Source organism: Hippopotamus amphibius, chromosome 8, assembly GCF_030028045.1.
Source record: "Hippopotamus amphibius kiboko isolate mHipAmp2 chromosome 8, mHipAmp2.hap2, whole genome shotgun sequence".
NCBI classification, from domain to species: domain Eukaryota; kingdom Metazoa; phylum Chordata; class Mammalia; order Artiodactyla; family Hippopotamidae; genus Hippopotamus; species Hippopotamus amphibius.
This window is the reverse complement of record NC_080193.1, coordinates 85,777,484-85,800,729: the sequence shown is the minus strand read 5'-3', so window position 1 is coordinate 85,800,729 and position 23,246 is coordinate 85,777,484. Positions and strand designations below refer to the sequence as shown.

General features: G+C 39.5%; 1 protein-coding gene across 3 annotated transcripts in view; it reads right to left on the bottom strand.

Annotated features, from left to right (window-relative positions):
* Positions 1-23,246, bottom strand: part of EPHA4 (EPH receptor A4) — a 132,562-nt gene that overhangs the window by 55,376 nt on the left and 53,940 nt on the right. For all 3 annotated transcript variants that reach the window (XM_057745165.1, XM_057745166.1, XM_057745167.1), the window contains exon 4: positions 15,524-15,679. In XM_057745165.1, the coding sequence (XP_057601148.1) occupies positions 15,524-15,679 (156 nt within the window). The remainder of the gene's footprint in view (positions 1-15,523; positions 15,680-23,246) is intronic.

The following is a 23,246-nucleotide window of genomic DNA, read 5'->3' as shown; positions in this document are numbered from 1 at the left end:
AGCCGTTGCCAGAGAATTGGAAGAGGTAACTTCTACGAATAGGGGATCATATTCAGTATTTATTACTTGGCTCACAGCGATGAACGGCTAAAGGATTTGGGGAATAATATACGGGTAATTCACTCTCCTTTTCTCTTTATACAACTTAATTGAAGACTTTATTTTAACACAGTAAGCAGGACCTCCCAATCTCCCTTGGAAACTAATTACTGACAACCTCCCTCTCACAGTGTTAAGACCTGCTCCCCATTCTGAGAACCTTAAAGGAAAAACAGTGCTGTAAAATTTGTGTTAAAGATAAGACTGCCCCCATGGAAGTCCTCAGAAAGAAAGCACAAATTTCCTTCTTGCTTAGATTTCAAATTTATATCTATGGTCCTTAGTAGAGTGATGGAAAACAACAGGATTAATTAAACATTTTTTTGAATAAATGATCAGAGCTATTTGAAATCACAGACTCCCAGAACCAGATAAGATGTTAAAAGATCATTTGGGTATATAGTCTCATTTTATAATGAGGAAATTGAGAGCCAGGAAGTGGAGCTGATAATACTGAAAGTTCGTGCAATCTACTTAGTGACAGAATCTGACTAAAATCCCAAAGTGCTAACTCCCACACTCGGGGGTTATTTCCAGATTAAAGGTAAAATAACAACAAAATCAGTAGCTTCAGCCAAAGTTTGAGAGGTAAAGATAGGAAAAGGAAATGTGTATCTTCAATCCTGTTCAAAGTCTGTAGATGCTTCTTTCCATCACAGTGAAACTGATTGCTAGTTTGCCACTGAAGCTGACCACAGCTTGGTTCATTAAAATGGGTCAGGCCACTGGTTCTTATTTTGCTGTGACTTTCAGGGTTAAATAAGAGCGACTCTTAAATCCATTAACCTCCTTGCCAAGGTTCCTAGTCCACTTTCACATGGGAAAATGTGACACAATGAATCAAGCACTGCAGAAGCAAAAAGTCAGTAATTAGTATGTAGGACGGGGCATGGCAGTGTCTAAACAGAGAAGAAATGGAGCAGAAAACTAAATGGTCACAGGACTCAGAGATATAACGCTGCCACGTGAAAAAAAAATAATACAAAGATGCTGCAGGGTTTCAAAATGGAGGGTTGGCATGAAAACAGGACACAGTGTGGAACAGCCTTCTTCCTTTGGGCAGTGATTCTTAAAGAATCTACCCTTGGGTAGATGCTCAAGAGAAGACAGAGAACTAAGCAAGTTCAAGTTGAATGCTGCCCTCATGAATGGTTTGGTGAATTGTACTGCATATATTTTATGTTTTGCTGCCATAAGGAGTGATGACTACATGGGGGCATAGTAGCAGCTTAGAAATTGGACTATAACCAGAGAATTGAGGTGGGGGAAGAAATAATAGAAATGTGTACCCAGTATGACTATAATGTTGGCCTGCATAAGCCTGGGAAAGGACACTTACTTTATAAGTTAAAATCACAATGGTGGTTGTATTGTATTTGTGTTTTTTCTTTTTAAAAAATTCTTTCTTGCCAATTAAAAGATGGTAAATATATCACATGCATTTCCAAGTATAGAGAAGGGCCATTTCTTCTTCAGAAAATAAAGTATCCTCTTCTCAAGAAAATGAAAAAAAGCATGGACATTAGTATAGCCAAAAGCCAATCTGAGCTCAGCAGTCATACATCTAGTCTTCTGTTTTTTTTAAGTATTGAAACCCAGCAGGACCCTGCAGGGCCTTCCTGGGGACAGATCCCCATGGCCCCTGTGTCTTGTTCGTAGAAAAGTTTTAGCTTCCGAGGCCTTGCCCAAGTTCTAAAGAGCAAATTTAATCAGAAATGTGAGGACATGCAGAAACAAAGGAAAAGAGTCAAGCAAGACAAAATAATAATAGTTTAGCCACAGAACAAAGTCAAGGACCTTTAGTTCCTCCTCAAGGGCTATAGATAACATCCTGAACCATACCCTTGAGTTGTTCTGCAGATACTAAAGCCTCCACCAGGTAAAAGAAGTTAACTGCATGCTGACCACAAGCACTAGACCCCAGATCAGCTGGAACCAGAAAGCTGCTGACTGATATTCCTGAAACATCACCCTGTTACCTCCTCATCATTAACCAATCAGAGAACTGAGCACGAACTGATCACATACCCCAAGACCTTCTCCCTCACACTCTTTAGAAACCCTTCCCTGAAGGCCATCAGGGAGTTCCTGTCTTTTGAGCATTAGCTGTCCATTCTCCTTGCTTGGGGCCTGGTAATAAATGCTGTACTTTCCTTCATCACAACCTTGTGTCAGTACATTGGCTTTGCTGCAGGTCAGGTGAACAGACACAAGCTTGGTTCAGTAATAGCATCGCATCTAGATACTTAGGAACAAAAGTTAAATTTCTGACAAATGATTGCCTTTCTCATCAGAAATATGCCCATCTCTAAAGGTCTCCAATTACAAATATGAGATTTATAACTAAGAGGGATAATCATACCGTTTAATTTTCTAGTCTCCATATTGACATCATATCTAAGCATACATGAACATCAGGTAGCTGCAGGTTGTGGTGAATTACAGGGTTTTACGTCTTCCCAAACTCCCCACCTGTAGCCAGAATGTAGGATTGGCAGTAATCCTGCTTATGGTATTATTCCATATTTCAGGGCGTTATTTCAATTTCCAATTCTGTTTGGAACATGTAAATGGGTTTTTCTAATCAGATATACATTGCATATCTGTTTCTATCACAGTCTGTGCACTCCTCAAGAGAAGAATTGATGTCTTCCTCATTTCCCAGTGTCTCCTATGATTCCTAGTTCAGAGCAAGCTCAAAAAACTTTTGAGCAGTTATGAATGACTGAATGGAAGACTAACAAGGTCCTCTAGTGCATCTTCTGCCCATCTACCTACAATGTTATTTTAAGCCTGTGAATTAATACGGGCTTCTCTGAGATAAGGCTGTACTAGCCAGCTTTTCACATACAGATTCATTACCATTAAGCCCTGTAAAGGAGTATCCCAATGTAGCTACTTTAATTCAAGTTCTTTTCTACAATTGAAAAACACTTTGGAACAAGTAGGGAGGGCCATGTATCATACAGAGGTAGTTTCTTCTGTTAGGAGGGATTGTGGAATCATTCAATTACTCAACAAGTACTTATTGGGTCCAGTATTTGCCACCTGCTCTAGAAGAGGGAAGAAAAAGAAATATTCTGATTCATTTTGATACTTTCCTGGATAGGTGAAGGAAGGAGCAGGAAATCAAACGGGGAAGGAAGAGACTAAAGGAAGTTAAATGTGGTCCATGTGAGCATCAGGAGGATGGAAGGGCATGTACTCTGTCCTCTCTTGTTTGTACAGCTCCATAATCAGCCAGTATGGCTGGAAATTTAAAATGTGGGCTTTATCAATTGAAGTTTTGTTAATTTGGAATTGGTGTTATGACTTTTCTTTCTCCATCTTGATTTCAGGTAATGATTTCTTCAGGCATGAAGCTATGGAAAACTTTATCTCTGAAGAAAGTTAATTTTAACAGTTTCAAAGGCATTTTCCTTATTAGCCTTTGTAGAAGTACAGTTTTTCTTTTAATTTTATTTTTATGATCAAAATTAAGACATTTTATTTTATTTTAATTAATTAATTAATTAATTAATTAATTTAGGTCACACCATGCAGCATGCAGGATCTTAGCTCCCTGATCAGGGATCAAATCCGTCCCCTGCAGCAGAAGAGTGGAGTCCCAATCACTGGATCGCCAGGGAATTTCCCAAATTAAGATATTTTAAACTACAAATCAGTCAAATACTGAAGTATATCTAAATGGATAATAAATGTCCTTCCTTTACATTTTTGGTTTCATTTGTAAAACCTGCTTGGTTTTCACATATAAGCCTAAGGTTCTCTCTTTGTGTATCAAAGAATAGGGCTAGCATGCTAAACTATTTTAAAGTTCTCATGTTTGGGATGCCTTTCACATTTTTAACATAGTTTAGTGGCATGGGTAATAGCTGAACTACTAGAACCAGAAGTCAAGTGCAATAACCCGTAACTTACCAACCCTTTAGAACAATGTTCAAAAAACTTCTGTAAAGGGTCAGATAGTCATTATTTTAGGCTTTATGGGCTATATGGTCTCTCTAGCAACTGTTCAACTCTGCATGGTAACTTGAAAGCAATCATAGACAATACCTAAACAAATGCATATGACTGTGTCCCAAGAAAATTTTATTTGCAAAAACAAGGGCAGTTGAATTTGACACTCAGGCCATAGTTTACCAACCCCTGCTACAGAGAATCTGATAGAAACAAAGCACCCTCTTCCTAGAAAGATTATCACTCATAATTTTGCACATAATTCTAGGGGCTTCAAGCATACTAGGAACAAATCTAGGGAGATCACACCCCTGAGTTCCACACTTATACAGGTGAGGTAACAGCTGTGGCTTCTAAGGTCCAAGTTTCACCTATTTTCTTTGCCTAAGGAAGGAGTAAAATACAGAAAATAGTATGGCCTATTTTTTGGGTTTCTCATTGCTCTGAAAGAAATGGCCTCTGTATTTCTTGCCACTGTGGATAAATTTAATGAACATCCATTTGCTTCACTGGTGTGAAAGACTTTCTGTATCGTACAGCAGGTACTGGTGGAAGGTGCTACAATGGGTAATTATTATTTTCTAGTGGGATGTCAACTTGCATTCAGTTGACAGGAGTTTGACAGTATGAAGTCCCCAAGAAACTGTCGCCAAATTACAGCAGAAGCAAAGGACTATCGCATCATATCATGTTACATCATAAAAGAAATCTTGATCTTCCTTAACCTATCATGTGCTTTCCTCTGGGAAAAAGACAAGCTTTCAGAAATGAACCACGCACTATTTAGAGAAATTAAGTGAATGTGACATTTAAGAAGGGCAATATTTCAAGCATCAAAGAAAATTCCAGTAATTCCACAAATCATAATTCTTCCCTCCCATGTATTAGACTAAGTGTGATTCCAGAGTAGTTTAGAAAACATACTTGATGGTTTATGCCAGGGCTTAAAGTAGCCCATTTAGGACAACCTGATGTTTACACACACACATGAAATCTGTAGGAGCCTTAATAAAATGGCTCAAAAAGGATCAGCCAACAAGAAACCCAAAGTCAAAAATGCCTCCAGTATGAACTCAGAGTTTGGTATAAACCACTCCATGGAAAGTCCAGGTCAGGATAACTGCAGCTTATATACCCCACTCCAAAGTCACAAGTCAGGTAAAATTCATTTCTTTATTCTTAGAGCAAGTAACTGAAATATCAGCAAAGATGGAAACCTGCTTTGAGAAATGTATTTAAAAGTAGGTTCTGCCAAAGGGTTTAAATCTATATGGACACAAGGTGTAATGTGCCACATAAACTTGAAATTTCTGTTTCTTACAACTGCAATTAAAGTGTCAAACAGACTCTAGGGCCAAGGGTTTTTAAAAATAAGCCAAGTTTAAAACTCACATTGTTAGCAAAACTTTAAACGTGCAAGTCAAATTCTTTAGACTTGGTAGCTGTGCCTGGAATTCTGTTCCCCTGGCTTCTTCAATAGCTGTCTCCTCCCCACCTCCCTCCACCTCCCGGGAAGGGGGAAGGATCTCAGCTCACATCTCACCTCCTTGGTCCTGACCACTCCCCGCAAAGTGAAATCCTTCCCTTTCCTCTATTTTATCCTATCACGTGATCTTTTGTTTTCTTCTTTCTTGTGAGAATTTAAATTATCTTGTTTATTATTTATATTCTCAATAAAACAGAAGTTCTATGAGAACACAGCTTTTTTCTGGTTTATGAGAGTCTTCTAGCCCTTAGAAAAATGCCAAAGGTGTAGTAGAAGCTTATTATCTGCTGAACAAATAAATGAATGAATGGTGATTCTTTAAGCTCAGTCCAGCTCACTCCTCAGAAGCATCACTGCCACAGCACTTGGGTATATCACATCGCAAAAGGCAAAGGCGATAGGGGAGGACAAAAAGGCAGTCACGTGCTAAAAGGTTTTAAAAAAAAGTCTGCAACCAGGGGTAGGAGATAGCTGCTAGGAAACCAAAGTAGCTGGGCTCAAGGATAAAGCGGTTTCCAAAGCTATCACAGACTTTTAATACTTAACTGATTTTTAATCACCATTTTAAAATTCAACGCCTGTGCCATGAAATTAATTCTGGATATGGAAAGAAACATTCCCCCAGAGGATGGGCAGAAACGTAAATCTTAAATGATCTATTTCTTGAAGCGCTGCTGTCACCCTTCTAAAATGCCAAGGCAACCAGGACGAGACAGAGCTCCTGAGCAAGAGGCACCTTGGGTCTTGAGTTCCATTTCATGAGGCTTCATTAATCATGTAAAACTTTTGGACTGTCAATAATACTTCAGTGCCTGAGCTGTAAAACCGTCTAACCCCTTCAGATAAGCCTTTGTTAATCTCTCTCCAGCTGAAAGACAGGTTATAAGGCAGAATAAACAGTTGGGGTGTGTAAGTTTTGACACTGAAACAAAGCCCATGCATCCCTCCTGACAGCTGTATATGTTGTCACTACTAATTGCCTTCTCTCAGACTTTGCTGCCGTGGGTGAGTTTACATGAAGACTGCTGCTGGGACACCTCTTCCAAGATGTATGTACAGTGCATAACCTTTTATCACGGCAGTTTATGTGTTTAACAATGAATACAGCCAAAGCAGAATTGCCCTTTATTAAAAAACAGAACCATTCCGACACATCAATCGCTTATTACTGTCACGAAAAATTCTTGGTTTCCTATAGAGGTAACTCCTTGCTGAAATTTTGCTACCACCTATTTTTTTTAGTATATCTATTTTTCCCATTCTATACCCAGGAACCATCTTTCTTTTCTTTACTAGGTTACTTGCGGCTGCAGTTTCTTTAAGATGACTAGTTTATTGCTGAAGTGCTTTATACAGTCAACTCTCAGTTATCCATGATAAAGTTACAATATGAAAGACCAAGAAAAGTAATTTTTTAAAGTAATTTTTAAGTATTTTGCTTTAAAATTAGCTAGCCTGTAAATTCATCTCTTCCAAAGTCCTTTTTCACCCTTTATCTCATTTAATCCCTGTAATAAAATCTGGCAGAAAAGTATTTGTTACCCGAAGCAATTTGATGACCAAAAACTAAGATATGAGAAATGAAGCAACTCACCCATATTCACACAGCTGATATGTGCAAAGATAGGATCAGAAAACCCAATTCAAAGGCTAAAACAAGCCCCTTCCCAGAGATAAGGACAATTCAAAGGAAAAATGAAGCATATCTGGGAATTCTTTGTGGACCCAGCGGGGTCCACATTTCTCCTGGCTGCCCTGCCCTTCAGGCTGAAGTTTGTTGGCATTTACTTCCTGGATGGTGCTCCTGTCTTAGCTGAGATGTCCCCTCTGCTTGGTTCCTGCATTCCACTCAGGAGAGGAGTTTTTGTTAAAGGCTCTTTTCTGGGTGGAAGGTCACAGGAGGGTGGGGGGCAGTTCTATCTATGCAATAGGCCTCTCCCCTCAGTCCATCTTCTGCCTAGCTGTAGATGGCATGTAGAACAAGAGTCAGCTATGAGGGGAAAATCAAAATGCTGATAGCAGAGAAGGTATCCACTTCTCACCCCAGGGGATCTCAGGAAAGTGTCTAATTGACCTTGTTTCACAGAAGCATGCTGTGCACAGCCACTGTAGGACCTCCATGAGTAGTGTCAAAAATGCTATCCAGAAATGACAGGGCTCGAGTGATAACAAGTCATCCTTAATTATTCATGGTGGTGGAAAAATTGTAATAATCTGGCTAAATGACACCGGCAGAGAAGTCAAGCCTTCTACTTGGACACACCTTTGTGTTCCTCAAACGGACACATTTTCTGTTGAATCCACACTGTACTATTAATCCCAATAAAATGTCCACATTGGACTATTTATCTGTATAAAACTAGAAGTAGGTTGGAGGATAATGCAGAGGCTAAAACAGCATTTTGGAAAAATAATTCAATGAGATGATATCTGAGCTCTATTAAATACCTTAGAACTTTAAAAATTTTACCAAATGGCAAGCGAGCAGCCTAGGGTCCATCCAGTGCTCTCCATGAAGCACACTTGGTGCTTTTTCCCCTTTATATCCTTAATTGTCTTTAGACAAGAATCATGCACATGGGTTCTTCAGAGGTAATTTTTCCTATTCATAGTCAAAATGCTGAAAGGTAACCCCAAAGGAAGAAACAAGGATGTGGTTTACTCACTAACTGATGTCAGATCTTAAACTAGAGATCTAACTAAATAAGCAGCCTAGAAATGGAATAGGTAGAAGGCTGCATCTGAATCATGAAAGCGTCTTTGGTTGCTCTGATCGGTTCTTGTGGTCCAGAGGACAGGCACATTCACTGGCCTATCAAGTGGCTTAACAGGCAGTGGGACCACATGTTCTGCCTTAAAAACTACTTCATATGATCTGGCAATGGGGGAGTTGGTGTCTTAACTTGAGTTTTTGTCCTAAGACAAATGGAAACTACATTCTAATACTGACAATTTGATAAATCACATGAAATAAGCAAACCTTAGATTCAAGAATTTTCATAAAAATAGGTTCTCACAAAATGACTGATTTAGGGATAATAAGATGTGAAATGGTTAGGGATCAACAAATGGGGCTTCTGAAACACTTTCATGAACAAAACTTTAGGAATCTTTGACCTTTATCCTCACTCTTCCACTAACTATAGTCTGTCACCAGAGCTAACTGCACTCTCATTGATCAATTTCACAGAATGTCCATCCTTCCATCATTATATTATTAGCTACTTGCAGTTCTAAAGGAAAAAGAAATATGCTTTGGGGTGGGGTTACTTGAAACCGAAGGCTACCTTTTATCCTATGGTTTATAACATCAAAGCCTCATGTTAGCCATCCCTCCCCAAATCCCTTAGCCAGACTGTTAAGCATGTAAATCTTTGGGGTAGAGAATTGAACTGAACATCAGGGGAACCTTCAAGGGCTTGTTTGAAAATGGATATGAGATTTTCAAAATAAAAGCACTTGAAAAAATAGTCTTTCTCTTCTCCTGACCTTGGAAACAAGTAAGGACGATATGTTATTTTAATTTGCATTCAGATGTTAACAACACAGTCACACAGCACCACTGGGATCCACACTGGGTTTCCACTGAAGATTGCTCATCATTTCATTATGGTTCATTATGTTGATAACTGTCAGAAAGCATTGGAAGTGAGGGCTTTGAGTAATAGAACTGAAATGGTAATTTTAAAACAATACACTTTCTGGAGGAAATACAGTGGTGCAATAAATTCAATTAGAAAAGGCAAATGTAATGGCAAAGTAAGTGATGTTTTGCTGTTTGGAGCTAGGCTGTTTCAGTTTCTTGACAACCTAAACCTGCAGAAAGCTTTCTCAAATCAGGACCTTTCGTCACAGATCTCAGTAAATTTGCCCTCATTAGCACTAAGCTCCTCCAGTACAAATTGTCTTAAAAGCTGCAATTTTGGAATATTTTAGGCCACGTCTAAGTATCAATCAATCACTCTTTGTTTGTTTGGCATAGCTGACTGAATTATTCCAGGCCGTTTACTTACAGACAGATTTGTGAAGGTCCTTCAAGCTGGTAATCTAAAATAATAATCTCTTATTTACAGAGTGCCCCCAATCACGAGGCTCTAATAAGTTTCATCAAACAAGTTAAACAAAGAGGACCCAACAGCACAAGGACAGATTTCCAATTGAAAAGTATACAAAACCACTCCAGTAACGGTGCTCAGAAGTGAAACAGGCAAAATAACAAATGAGTTATTTTTTTCTAGACATACAAAGCTGATGTGCTTCTGCTACAAGGCATTTTTCCAGTACATTTTGAAACACAATAAAGGATTAGGAAATTACCTTAAATGTAATATTGGTTTGGTCTTCCAAAGGGGGAAAAGAAGACCTACTAGAACCATTGAACAAGCAACTGAATGACTAAGGCATCAAGGTCTTCCTGCACTGGTCTCCTAGTCCGACTGATCTCCAGACTATATTCCCGACTAGAAGGAAAGGTAAAGCGAAGGGGAAAGAGATCTGGAGGAGAGGGGCTGGTGATCAGCAGAGTTAAAGGACATTAATTTCACTGACAAAAATCACACTGACTGGTCAGAATGGCCATCATTAAAATGTCTACAAATAATAAATTCTGGAGAGGGTGTGGAGAAAAGGGAACCCTTCTACACTATTGGTGGGAATGTAAATTGGTGAAGCCACTACAGAGAACACTATGGAGGTTCCTTAAAAAAACTAAAAATAGAGTTACTATATGATCCAGCAATCCCAATCCTGGGTATATATCCAGAAAGGATGAAAACTCCTAAGTCAAAAAGGTACATGTGCCCCAATGTTCCTAGCAGCGCTATTTAAAATAGCCAAGATGTGGAAGCAACATAAATGTCCATTCACAGATGAATGGATAAAGAAGATATGGTATGTATATTAAATGGAATACTACGCAGCCTTAAAAAGGAATGAAATACCTTTGTAGCAACATGGATGGGCCTAGAGATTATCATACAAAGTGAAGTCAGTCAAACAGACAAAAACAAATATCTTATGTTATCACTTATAGGTGGAATCTTAAAGAATGATACAAATGAACTTATTTACAACACAGAAACAGACTCACAGACATAGAAATCAAATTTATGGTTACCAAAGGGGAAAGGAGAGGGGAGGGATAAATTGGGAATTTGGGATTAACAGATACACACTACTATACAAAAAACAGATAAACAGGGACCTACTGCATAGTACAGGGAATTTTCTCAATTTTATAATAACCTATAATGGAAAAGAATCTGAAAAGGAATATACATACACATAACTGAATCACTTTGTTGTACACTTAAAACATTGTAAATCAACTTTAAGTTTTTTAAATCACATTGAAATTTCTTCTAAGAAATGATACATGAAATCAAAATCCCTTCATCAGCTTAGATGGCATCCTTGCATGTATGGAGGTCTGGGTGTCTGCCTTTTCTGGCAATGTTGCCAAAAACCTTCTTGACTTTCTTGATTTATGCATGTGTCTGAGGGGAACACTGACATTTCCACTCCTGGGCTGTAACCTAGCAACTTAGTGGAGACTCCACAGTGAGAGTGTTTGATTACACAACTCCAAACCAGGTTGGATTTTCTTCATCTGGGAGACAAAAGAAGTACTCAATTTCCATTAAGGGAAAATGTTCAGAACCCTTGAAATATCTCCCTGGAATCACCACTGAGCTGAAGAAATGGCCTGAAAGTGACAAGGACAGGAGAGAGGATCTGCCATCACATGCCATCCATTAAGGAGGCTCTAAATTCCAACTCCCTAAAAGTGGTCCACAGACCAGCAGCATCAGCAGCATCTGGGGACTTGTGAAAGATGCAGAATTTCAGACCTGACATCTCCTACCAATCCCTAGGTGACTGTCACGTGATTCTATGCACATCCATTCATGTTTGAGAAGCATTGTTCTCTCTATTCCAACAGGAATGATTATTTTCTTGAAAATGTTCACATGATGCCTCCATTGAAACACTGCCTATCTTACCCACAGCCATTTATGCTAACCTAACCTAACCAGAAGCTCCATCCAAAGTCCTCCTAGAGATAAAGTCTATTTGCCATTAAATTCTCAGAAGTTCTCCAGCAATGCCGACAGTGTGAAGAACTTCTTAGGCGTTTCCTTCTAAATTAGCCAATGCTGCTTGTGTTCACCTGGTCTAATCGTTCTCCAAGTGAACAAAAACCTGATTTTACAAGCCAGTGGAGCAGAGTCTCTCTTTGGCTAGAAGAATGAGTCTCAGAGAGTGTGTTTTATTTCTTCATTAGTGTGCCGTCACAGTGAGCGATCACTAAACGCAGGGCTGCATAAGAATGTTGGGGTTAAAGACAGCATAATGAACAAAGAAGTTCCCTGATTATCATGGCTGTCAGCACAAGGGAATTGGGTTTGTCACCTGGCTTAACCAACTGGGAAGAACTGATTAGAGACTGGAATCACTTTGAAAGGACCCCTGATGTTTATGTTCCTTTCCATCGCCATATCTTGTCAAGAGAAGCCAATAAAGCTGGGGGTGGGGTGAGGGGGAAGGGCTTCATTGTATGGGTTATTTGAACAAGAGGTTCTCTGAGAAACGCCCACTGTTTTCTCTGTTGAAAAATGTACTACCACACAGTCCAATGGAACTTTCTGTGATGGCAGAAATATTCTATAGCAGTGCCATTCAGTATGGCCACCACGAGCCATTTGAGCACCTGAAATGTGGCAATTCAAATAGCCAGGTGTGCCTAGTGGCTACTGTCTTGGACAATGCAGGTCCACTGTATTCACCAGGATGGGAGAAATTTAGAGGGAGAGTCATAAGCTAAAATAGATTCTAATTCTGCCGTTTAACTTCCTAGTCTATCTGCTAGCAAAATATGGTCACCTCCCAGGTTACCCCTATCTTCAAGAGGTCTTAAGAGTCTTGTGTAGTTAATATTTATTAAATTAAAAAATAAAATTTAAAAATTCAACTCTGTAGAGAAGTGGTCTCAACCTTGTCTGTACAATATCAAATTTTAAAAATATTGAGGCCTCAGTCCTAACCTCCAGTTTCCGGAGTATAGTATAGCCATTGGTAATTTAATCATTCAGTAAGTGAGAAAATTCCTTTAAAGAGGGAGTGAGATGCACTGGCCATCTGCTGTGGAGGTAGTTTGGGGGAGGAAGTGACCAGCTGGGAATAAAAGAAGAGAACAATTTGATCTAACATTTGTTAGATTCTTTTGCAAAGGTCTTTGTGCCAGACCTTTGCAAATATCTTATTGTTTCCTTCTTTTTTTTTTTTTTAATATTTATTTATTTATTTGGCTGAGCCAGGTCTCAGTTGTGGCATGTGGGATCTTCGTTACCACGTGCAGGATCTTTAGTTGTGGCATGTGGGATCTAGTTCCCCGACCAGGGATTGAACCTAGACCCCCTGCATTGGGAGCTCAAAGTCCTAACCACTGGACCACCAGGGAAGTCCCTTCTTGTTTAATTCTTAAAACAACCCCAGAGATAGATAGAGAGAATCCCATTTTATAGATCAGTAAACTGAGGCTTGGAGAGATTAAATAGCCTCTCAAGTGTGTGGTGTTAACATCAGCACCGTGTTTCCTCTTAACTCGGAGTCAGAGAGATACAATAAATGCCAGGATCTTGTTAGGCAAGTGTCGAGGATCACATGTTGCTTTGGTATTTTCATGAATCTCTTATCAATGACACCAAAATGTCACCTCTCTTACACTGTTGAAAACAATCTCTGAAAAATGCAAAAGTTACTTTCATGTTAAAACTTTTGGATCTATCCATAGGCTAAAATCAATATTTTCTTTTTCTCATTTGCATAGTCCAGGTAAAGCTAACAATTTATTCCTAAAGAAACGTAAAATTCCAAGGGTTCAGAAACCACTTTTATACATTCAGTAAACATACCAGTAAATCAGGCATGTAGCAACCTTTGGGGTCTCCCTTAACTCCCACATAGCAAGCTGCAGGAATTAAGTGATGGCCCATGGTCCCCTAAAATGCTAGACAACAGATCAGAATTATAAGACTAAAAATACCTGGGAGAAAAAGCCAGGTTGTCTTGCCATCAGAGGTGAATTTTGTGAAGTTCAGAACACCATCAAGCCCCCAGCCTAGAGATTTTATCTGTATGGAAAGTAGGTGTTGGACTGCATGATGTAAATTGAGGGCAATTATCACACTGTCGGCCCACAATATTTCCCTTTGAGTTTGCTATTGTGCCCTAAAATCACAACTGGAGAGATGCTGGGAGTGGGTGTAGACAGAGGAGGAGAGTTTATTATTAAATGAGTTGCACACAATGGAACATGAGAGAAGACTATTTAGATCGGAAAAGAAAAAGGCTGAGATTTGGGCATATCAAATACACGTGGCATCCAGAGAAAGTACTTAGTCAATGGAAGGAACAGAAGAAGACGATGAGGATATCTTTGCCCAGTTATGCTTACACCTAAGGCTGGCCTCAATACGCTCCTTCCCTCTGGAAATTTGTGCTTGGGCTGGGGGACAGGGCAAGAGCACCTCCCAATAAATAGACACTGTGTGAGTTTTCTGGTCTTGCGGCGCCATCACCAAGCAGGGGTGGAGCCTTGGGCATGATCCCGAACATCTCTGAGCTGGCAGTTACCTGCTCTCTACAGTGAAGATCATGTCTGTCTCATAGATCTGGTTTCACATGAGCCCTATGATAAGGTTAATCGAAAGTGTCTAACACATTAGCTGGGTATAATGATAAAATGATGGTTGTTATTATAATTATAATTATTTTCATCTTTGGTTACGAAAGGAACTCCTGAGGGTACGGCAAGTTCACTATAAATTTGGGATGGCCCTGAAGTTTCTCCGCCCACTCCTTTTAAAGGTGGTCCTTGACTGAGCTAGACAATGGCCCCCCAGCTGGCCCAACTGACTCCAAACCAGAAAATACTTCTATTTGCAGTGATGTTTCCAGGCCAGCCAAGATGGAATGTATGGTAGTTAAGGAACAAAATAATGAAAGTTCTAATGATGGTAAAAGCTAAAATCTATCAAGTAGCATGATTTTGTGCATTTTACATAGTATGTAACAACATGAGGGTACTGAACAGCAGCCACCATGAGGGAGGTACTATTATTAGCCCTTCTACAGATGAGGAGACTGAGACTTAAGAGGCTCATTTGGATACTCAATGGTGAGCTGGGAAACAAAGCCAAAACCTGTGGAAAGCCCTGGTGCCTGGCCACTAGGTTCTGTCCCTCCAAATACAAACTCTGTCAATGATAACACAGGGATGGAATACCCAGGCCCACCACTCCCTGTTCTCATCAAGGGATGAGACCCATTGCAGGGTCTGTGAATCCCAGACTGTGCATGAAAGGAATGGCAACCCCCAGGAACACTGTCCACATAAAGTATGAGAAAAGAGTTCTCTATTCTCCTGCATAGCGAGGCGCCAACCCCATCCATTCCTTAACCCAGCGTGTATTCAGTGCCCCATCATTAAACAAGCATTTATTAGGATCCAGGTCTAAATGTTATGAACACAAAACTATGAGGAAAGAAGGAAGAAAGGTAATGACAGCGCAAGCTATGACATCAGTGCACAGAACTGAAACCACTTTCCCACACGATCCCATCCTATACCTGTTTCCCTTGCAGCTGTCACATTTCCCCAAGAGTCCTCGATGAAACGGTAAAGCCATTTATAAATTCCAATCTCAGCTCTAATTACACTGTCAGACAACCCCTGAATGTTCAGTCTCTGCTGCACAAAGTCGTCTGTTGGAAGCTGTGCGTTTTGAAGGCGACAAACTCAGTAAGAAAGAGCCTTTCTTTTCCTAAGCAATTCTCCTGCTCTGATTGAGAAAAGATGCATGTTTGATTTCATTTGCCCCCTTCATGGTTATCCTGGGAGAAGGCGTGGCAGTGCCCTGATAGGTGGTAATGAAAGCCACTGGCATCTAAGAAACAAGAGATGTGCATATAACTTACGCGTGCAGGGCATGGAGGCGGCATCGTTGTCGGCTCTGAAAAAGCCTCGGTCACAGGTGCACGATGTGGCTCCTTCCCAGACAGAGTAGCTGTGTGGTGGGCACTTGGCACAGGTGGCATCCGTGGACAGGGCCTTGTAATATCCAATTTTGCAAGCTAAAGGAAATCGGGAAAAAAGAAAATATAAACCCCTGGTAACATAGCAAAGCAAAATGTCGCCTCCTTGATTTAGAAGAAGGGAGACATTTTTGCTAACACTAGTGAGCATCTGGCTTGAGATGCAGGTAAAACAACCCAAAACATCCTTTGATAACAGTCACACTCTAAGAGCCACTAACATTACGGTCAGGTGGCAAAGCCCTATGGAAAAAAATTTCTTAAAAACTGGTTGTATCAATAAAATCACAGCTGAAGTTTATCCAGCCCTTCCTGCATGCATATATCCTGATGCTGTTTGATCCTTGCAGTTCCCCTTTTCCACAGGCACTATTATTAGCCTTACCTTAGAAATGAGGAATATCAGCTTCAAGTGGTAAATTGTCAGCACCAGATCACGCATCTGGCAAATATCAGGGACCAGTTTTGACTGCAAGTGTTCGGCCCCCAAAGCCTGTACTCTTGGCCCCATGCTATGGAATCTGAGAGCATGGTCTAGAACCAACCAGTTGGAAGTGTATTCCAGTGCCAATAAAAAATTGGTAGGTGATCATTTCCTAATTACGGCTACAGAGAGAACCAAAGCGAAAGACCAATGGAAGCAACCAAGTTTAAAGAAAAGAGTTGGTAAGACATGGACCATGATTTCAGGAGAAAGTAATATAAATACCCACAGTAAAGTCTAGAATATAATATGTTAAAAATTTTTTTTAACATCGGCAGATACTTTATTTTCAAATTCATAAAACCCTCCTGTTTTCCCCTTCCTCCATTTTTCTAACATCCCCCCCATCACCACCACCCTGCACACACACCCAAGTGGCTGGTGAAGAGAACATGGACCATATAGTTCCTCATGCACCTGACATGCTTTCCATGACCTCATCTTTACAAACATCACACTGACACTGAGGACTGCTCTGACTAATGTGGAAAAACTCAATAATTCTGGGAAACCTCACAATAAAAAATAATTAATAGGGTCTTGCTCTCCCTTTTTTTCCTCCCCTGTGCCCTTCAAGATCACCTCCCAAATCTGTCTCAACCTCAAATAAAAATTGACCGACACCATCTGTATTAAACCCACAGCGACAAGGCCATTAAAAATAAAGTTATAAGACCTGAGGTACCATAAAAATGTGACAGTTACCCACAATCTTTCCAGTATGATTCACTCGCAAGTTTCTCCATTTATCACATACGTTGGGTGTTTCTACACTATCAAAAATATCATCTGGGAGAAGGGCCTTTTCCATCAGCGTGACCACCGCAAGAGACCAACTGTGCCAGCAATCAGGAGATTTTACTCAAACCAGTAGATAAAAAGGGACCCACAGAACTGCGTGATTCTCTGAGGAGATATGGCTGCATTCCCCGGCTCGTTACTCATCCAGCAAGCATCCGTATGGCCTCCAGTTGAAGTCTGTTCCTCCCTCCAGCACATCCTGTTGGTATTTTCTTAATCACGCTCTGGTAACAGCTAGCGGAAAGGGAATTGAGCAGAAGCTCCAGAAACTCACAGTTACTTCACCATTATTAACTAAAGTTGTTTATGTTATTTCCTTTAACGAGTCAAAACTTTATGACGTGTGGAGCACCTACAATAAAAGCACTCAGAGATCAATCTCTCCCTTATTTGCTTTCATCTGTCACTGGACCAGAGCATCTTAGAAAAACAAGTTGCTCCAATGACTGAGATTTATGTGTCTCAAGTTTATACACATCGTATCATTAGATAAGGTTCAACATGCAAGATGCCTTTTGGTCACGCTTAAGATGGCCTAGGGTTTCGGTTAAAATCGAAAACTCCAGCTTTGGCAGGAAGAAGCACTAAGGGTCAAACTTGTCTTCCCCGCTTCAAACACAATGAGTCCTTGAACTCGACACAAAGCCACTGGGTCTCTTGTGTCAGTCAGTCACAGCCCACAAAGGCAACTTGTGGAAACCTGGTGGCTCGGGGCTGGGACTGCCAAGAAGGGATAAGCTGCTTTATTTTTTTTTCACATCTGGATGTTGGAGGAAAACTTTGCATGTTCCTGACTGATCTCTGTGCACCTTCATTTCATTAGGCATCAAAACGTAAAAATTCACAATGGGGGTGAGAGACTGACAACAAAAACTGGCCTATGACTGATTCATTGCCATGTGAAAACAGAACACATTCAAAATCTTGTCAAGAAAAAAAAAAAGCATTGCTATTTAGTAATCTATTCCATAGTCTATTCCAATAAGACTACTCCCAGTTAAAAAATTAAATTCCTAGTTCACAAAAATCAAATTGAAGGATGTCTTGAATCTCCTAAAGTTCAAAAATTAGTTGTGTATATACATGTTTATTTAAGGAAAAATGAGTTTTCAATTTTATACTTCTTTTGTTTCCTTGAAGCTAGTATATTGTTACCAAGAATAAGTATTTGTGAATTCATTTGGAGGATACAGTTTTATATCTATCTGGGAAATTGAAGGTTGCTGTTCTTTAAACACACTGACTATTTTTACTCTTTTCCTCTTGCTTTTACAAGCACAAGCAGAAAATACAAAATTGTCATTGTGCTATTCTCAGCAACCTCACTACCCTTAACCCATTCTTTTGTCTTCAACTACATTAAGAACATGTTATTAATATTTCAGGATTCTTAGAAAGGATCTCTCAAAATACAGTAGTGGTTTTTCATGCACACAGCCCTTTTGCTGCCTACATTCAAAATGACCTTCTAAATTGATGGCTGAGTACATTTCTTTGCTCTGTGTGGTTCACAGCCTTGCAGCATTTGGTACATGAATGTGTAAGTACATCCCATCTTTATTCACCATTCATTCGCATCTTAAAATCTTCACTACATCTTTCATTCTAAACAGAAACCCCATGAAACATGTATAGCAAGCATTGACAGGTGTTATGATTTTCCATCATTCTCTTTTGGGTGAAAACTATGACCCTGCAGTTTTGAATGATAGTGACTTGGTAAGCAAGTTTGGAGAAAGACAAACTGCATACTCAGTACATGCCTTCCTTCTGCCCACTTGCTGGTGAGGGTTCACTAGATCGGGTACAGTAGGAGAAACCCCTTATTTGACCTTTCAAATATGGGAAAGGTCATTGTGGGAATATTTGTTCACGTGCCATGCAAAACTTTTAATTCTTTTCCTTTAGCTTTGCCTTAATTAGTTCTTTCTGCTGACTTTAAATAAAAGAAGATAAATGAGGACAGAGAAAGAAAAACTTTTCTTTCACTGGCTCAGCCACTACCATTGTTGCAGAAATCGGTCCATTGAGAAACCAAGCACCACACTCGGAGGGCTGGAGAACTCAGGTTTATTAAGCCGGCAACACCAGACGAGCTAATGTTCCAAAGTTCTGGGCCCCGAACTCAAGGTGAGCTTTACTTTTATAGTGCACATGTTTAAAAAGCATGGAAGTTTCCAAACAGAAACGTACAAGAGCAGGTGCAGAACATTCCATTTTTTAGCAAAACATCTTAAAGTTGCATTGAATTGTGAGGTCATCCTGTTTTTCTGTTTTTTTTTTTTTCCTGCACAGCAAGCATACTTCACAAAAGCAAAACAAGCATGGAGTTGTTTTTAGCTGAGTGTAAGTTTCTAACTTTCCTCTTCACCATAACCAGGTTATACTTTAGGATAGTTTTCTACAGAAGTTTCTTTGTGGGATACTTAAATATAACTACTTTTGGTTAAAAATAAAAACAAAATGGTTTTTAAGGCAAGATAGCGTCTTCAAGATTTCTTGGCATATAGATGATTTACATGAGATGTAATGCCCAATTTCAAGAAAGAGATAAACCTGTTCTTAAAAGCTATTATATACAGATGTTTGGTCATTTTTCTCCTTTTTAGAAAAATACAGAAAGATTGATAGTACCTGATTGCCTTTATAGTTCATGTTTAAACTAACTTAGTTTGTAAAAAAGTGATATTATTAGTATAATATCAATTGGGGTGGTATATCAAGCATTCACTGAGCATGTATGGTGTTTGCATGCACTATTTCATTTAATCTTCACAACAATCCTGTGAACTTGAGGCTTCATTAATATTCCCATTTTGCAAATGATAAAACTGAGGGTTTTAAGCAGCTTGCCTAAGGTCACACAGTTCAGTGGTGGAGTCAGCATCTACTGACACCCCAAAACTTCTCTGAAAAGTTTTCATGCAGTTACACGGGGTTAAGACTGACTTCTAACAAAAACGTGACACTGATATACAACTGAATGGTGGGGAAGTGGGAGTGGTCCCAACTTCCATTTGTCCCCCCAGACCACATGGTTGCTGCCTCCATCGGCCACATACCTGGGACCCATGTTCCAGGTCCACCCCCCCAGAGCTGCCTTGCTGACTACTGGCCACAGGAGGCCCGTGAGTGCTTGAAATGTGGCTGGTCCGAATTGAGGCAAACTGTATATGTGAAATACACGTGAGATTTCCAAGACTTAGTACTCAAAAAGCAGAAATATCTTATTAATAATTTTTACATTGATTACATATTGAAGCAACATTTTGGATATACTGAGTTAAATAAAATATCATTAAATTTCACCTTTTAAACGTTATAGTTTTTAATGTGGCCACTAAAAACCTTAAAATTATCTATGTGACTTGCACTATATTTCTATTGCGCAATGCCATGCTAAAGTCTGGACTATTAGGTCTTGTGTGTGCCCGCACATGTGCATGACTGCACACAGGCACTCTTGCAAATGCTGGGTGCTGACAGTGGTGGGGGGGGTAACACCATCACCCAAGGACCTTTATTCAAACTTACCCTGAGCCCACCTCTGGGAAGCTGATTCACTTCTATTTAAGCAGAGCTCTCAGGCAGCTGGCTAATTTGAAAAAACCTAATTTGTGCTAAAGTACTAACAAATAAACATTAATGTGTTAAAAATTACCTTCCTAGGTAACAAATTTGCATTTTAATTTGGAGTCTCCAGAAGGTCAGAGCTGAAATTCCAACAGTGGCTCCCTTGGGGAAATCTGAGCCATTTATGCAAACTAGTCCAGAGGGAACATTTGGCTCTGGGAGGCCTGTGGGTTCCTCTAACCTCATCATGTGGGTAGGATGTTAGGTACACACTTCCAGATGGGTGCTATGGGGAACTCTGTCTTTTGTGTACCAGATATATACTATTTTCAGTACGCTTAGGAATTTATTTTAGAAATATCAAAGTTACTTAATGGCCATTATCAAATTAATTTCTGATTAATTGTTCACTTGCTAGACTGTATATTATATGAATTAACATAAGAGTATTTCCTAAGAGGAAAACAATCTGTCGAAGACGGTTTCTGGGGAACTCCCTGGCAGTCCAGTGTTCAAGACTCCATGCTCCCGATACAGGGGACACAGGTTCGATCCCTGATTGGGGAACTGAAATCCTGCATGCTGTACAGTGCGGCCAAAAATACACACATAAACACACATTTATAAAACACATATATAAATTTTAAAATATAGATAAAAATAAAATGAGGTCTCTAAAGAGGGTTTCTGCTTTCAGGTTTTTGCAGAAATGTACAATATCCCCAGCCATCTTTGGGGAAGCTGTGCACATTAACAGATCCCCCATAGTACAGATGGGAAAACTGAGGCAGGCAGGTTAACGATTTGCCCAAAGCAGGGTTGGTTTTCTAACCCAGGCAATGTAGCTTAACCTATAAGCTAGGCTTATAGATCTCTTCTCATGCATTTGAAATCTATAGGGTAGAGATGAACAACTGTTACAGGGAAATGGGGCTCTGCCTTGGGAACACCTAACTCTACTCCATTTATAAATAGCAAAACACTGGCAAAACCACACTGTCCCAGTCATCTGCATTCCACAACTGGTTTTCCTGATATGTGTTGGAAAAAAAAAAGAAAGAAAATTGAGGTTTTTAAGGAACTTTAGAGAGATCACCTAATCCAGGAGTTCGGAAACATTTCTGAAAAGAGCTAAACAGTAAATAATTTAGGCTTTGCAGGCCAACAGGAAGACCAAGGATATTAAAGAAGGTACAATACATACATAATAAGATAAAATTTAAAGAAATTTCTACAAAATTTTTTATTGATGGAATTCAAAATGTAATAGTAACAACTAAGTGCTATATACTAATGAGAAGAATAGAATTCCTATCTGGAGGGATAATATTCCACTTAACTGGGGTTCAAAGAAAGTATTTATTATCAAATTGATCAGAAATGTCATCTATAAAAATCATTCTTAGCTCTCAGACCACAAAAAAAACCAGGTGTCAGGCCTGAGAGTTCATACTTTGTCAACATTAAGTCTAGTCTAACATACTCATTTTCGAGATGAATGACTTGCCCACTGTTCCTTCTAGAACATGCCAGGATCAAGTCTGGAATCCAAGGTTCCTGATCTCTGTTACCCTGCAGTGTCTCCCTGAGATCCAAACAGTTACTAATCAGAGAAGTGATGGAATGCAGATACAAAGGAAAAGCAGTGAACAAGATGGCTTGAACTATTGTTCAGAGATAAAACAGAGCCCTAGCTCCTCCTCACCGGCTATACACGACAATCTGATAGCCATCTTTGAGTTCTGTAGGAACTAGGGCCCCCACCCAGGTGGTGAACAGTAACTACACTGAGACCACAGCCTGGTTGGCATCACAAAGTTGACGATTAAGACTCCTAGAATACCACCCTGTTACCTCACCACTAACCAATCAGGAGAAAGTCAAATACCCTGCAGCAGGCACCCCAAATGTTGCTTTTAAAAACTCTTCCCTGAAAACCAATTTAAAAGTACATGTACTTATTATAGTACTGAGTTAAATTAGTTATCCGGTAAGATGGTTGATAGAAAGTTTACTCTTTTGCAGCAATGGTAAGAAAGGGAGGTAGCCTGATTTGGGGACTGATGTACTGATTAAATGAGATATTACACACACAGTGAAGCACAGTGCCTGGTCTGTATTAACTAATTACCAGAAGGGTAACATTATTACTACAGTGGGACATCACAGGCTGCAAAGGTGCAGGTAATCCATACATTTTAAAAAAATAATAAATAAATAAAACAATTTTTTCTTTTGTTTTTGAATAGAATTGGATATAATTTCAAAACCACTATGAGATAATGTGTTCATCATTTTATTTCCTTCATGAACATGATGCCAAAAACCTTGGAGTGAATCTGGCTCATAGCATCAGCAGCTTATTTAGTGGCCATACACAAGATAGGTATCAGGTAAAGTTTTATTTTTATTTTAAAAATATGTAAGAACATTTTTAAAATTAAGTAAATTATTGGGTTGGGTTTTGAGGTTTCTTTTATGCTGCTGACCAGCTCCTTCAGCAAACCACAATTCCATCCTATTCTCTACCTCCATCTCCTTCTGTTGTTTCCACTCTTACCTTGGAGCTAGCTTTCATAAAAATAGACAAAGGGAAAAAAATGACAGAAAAATCTACACTGAAAATTGACTTGCTCTTTGAAGAACAGAATGCAATATAATCCCATAAATAGGTAGGTAATTCTAAAATGTCAATTGTAGATGGTTTTCACATGACACAGTAAATCCTCTAGAAGCAAGTTCACATAA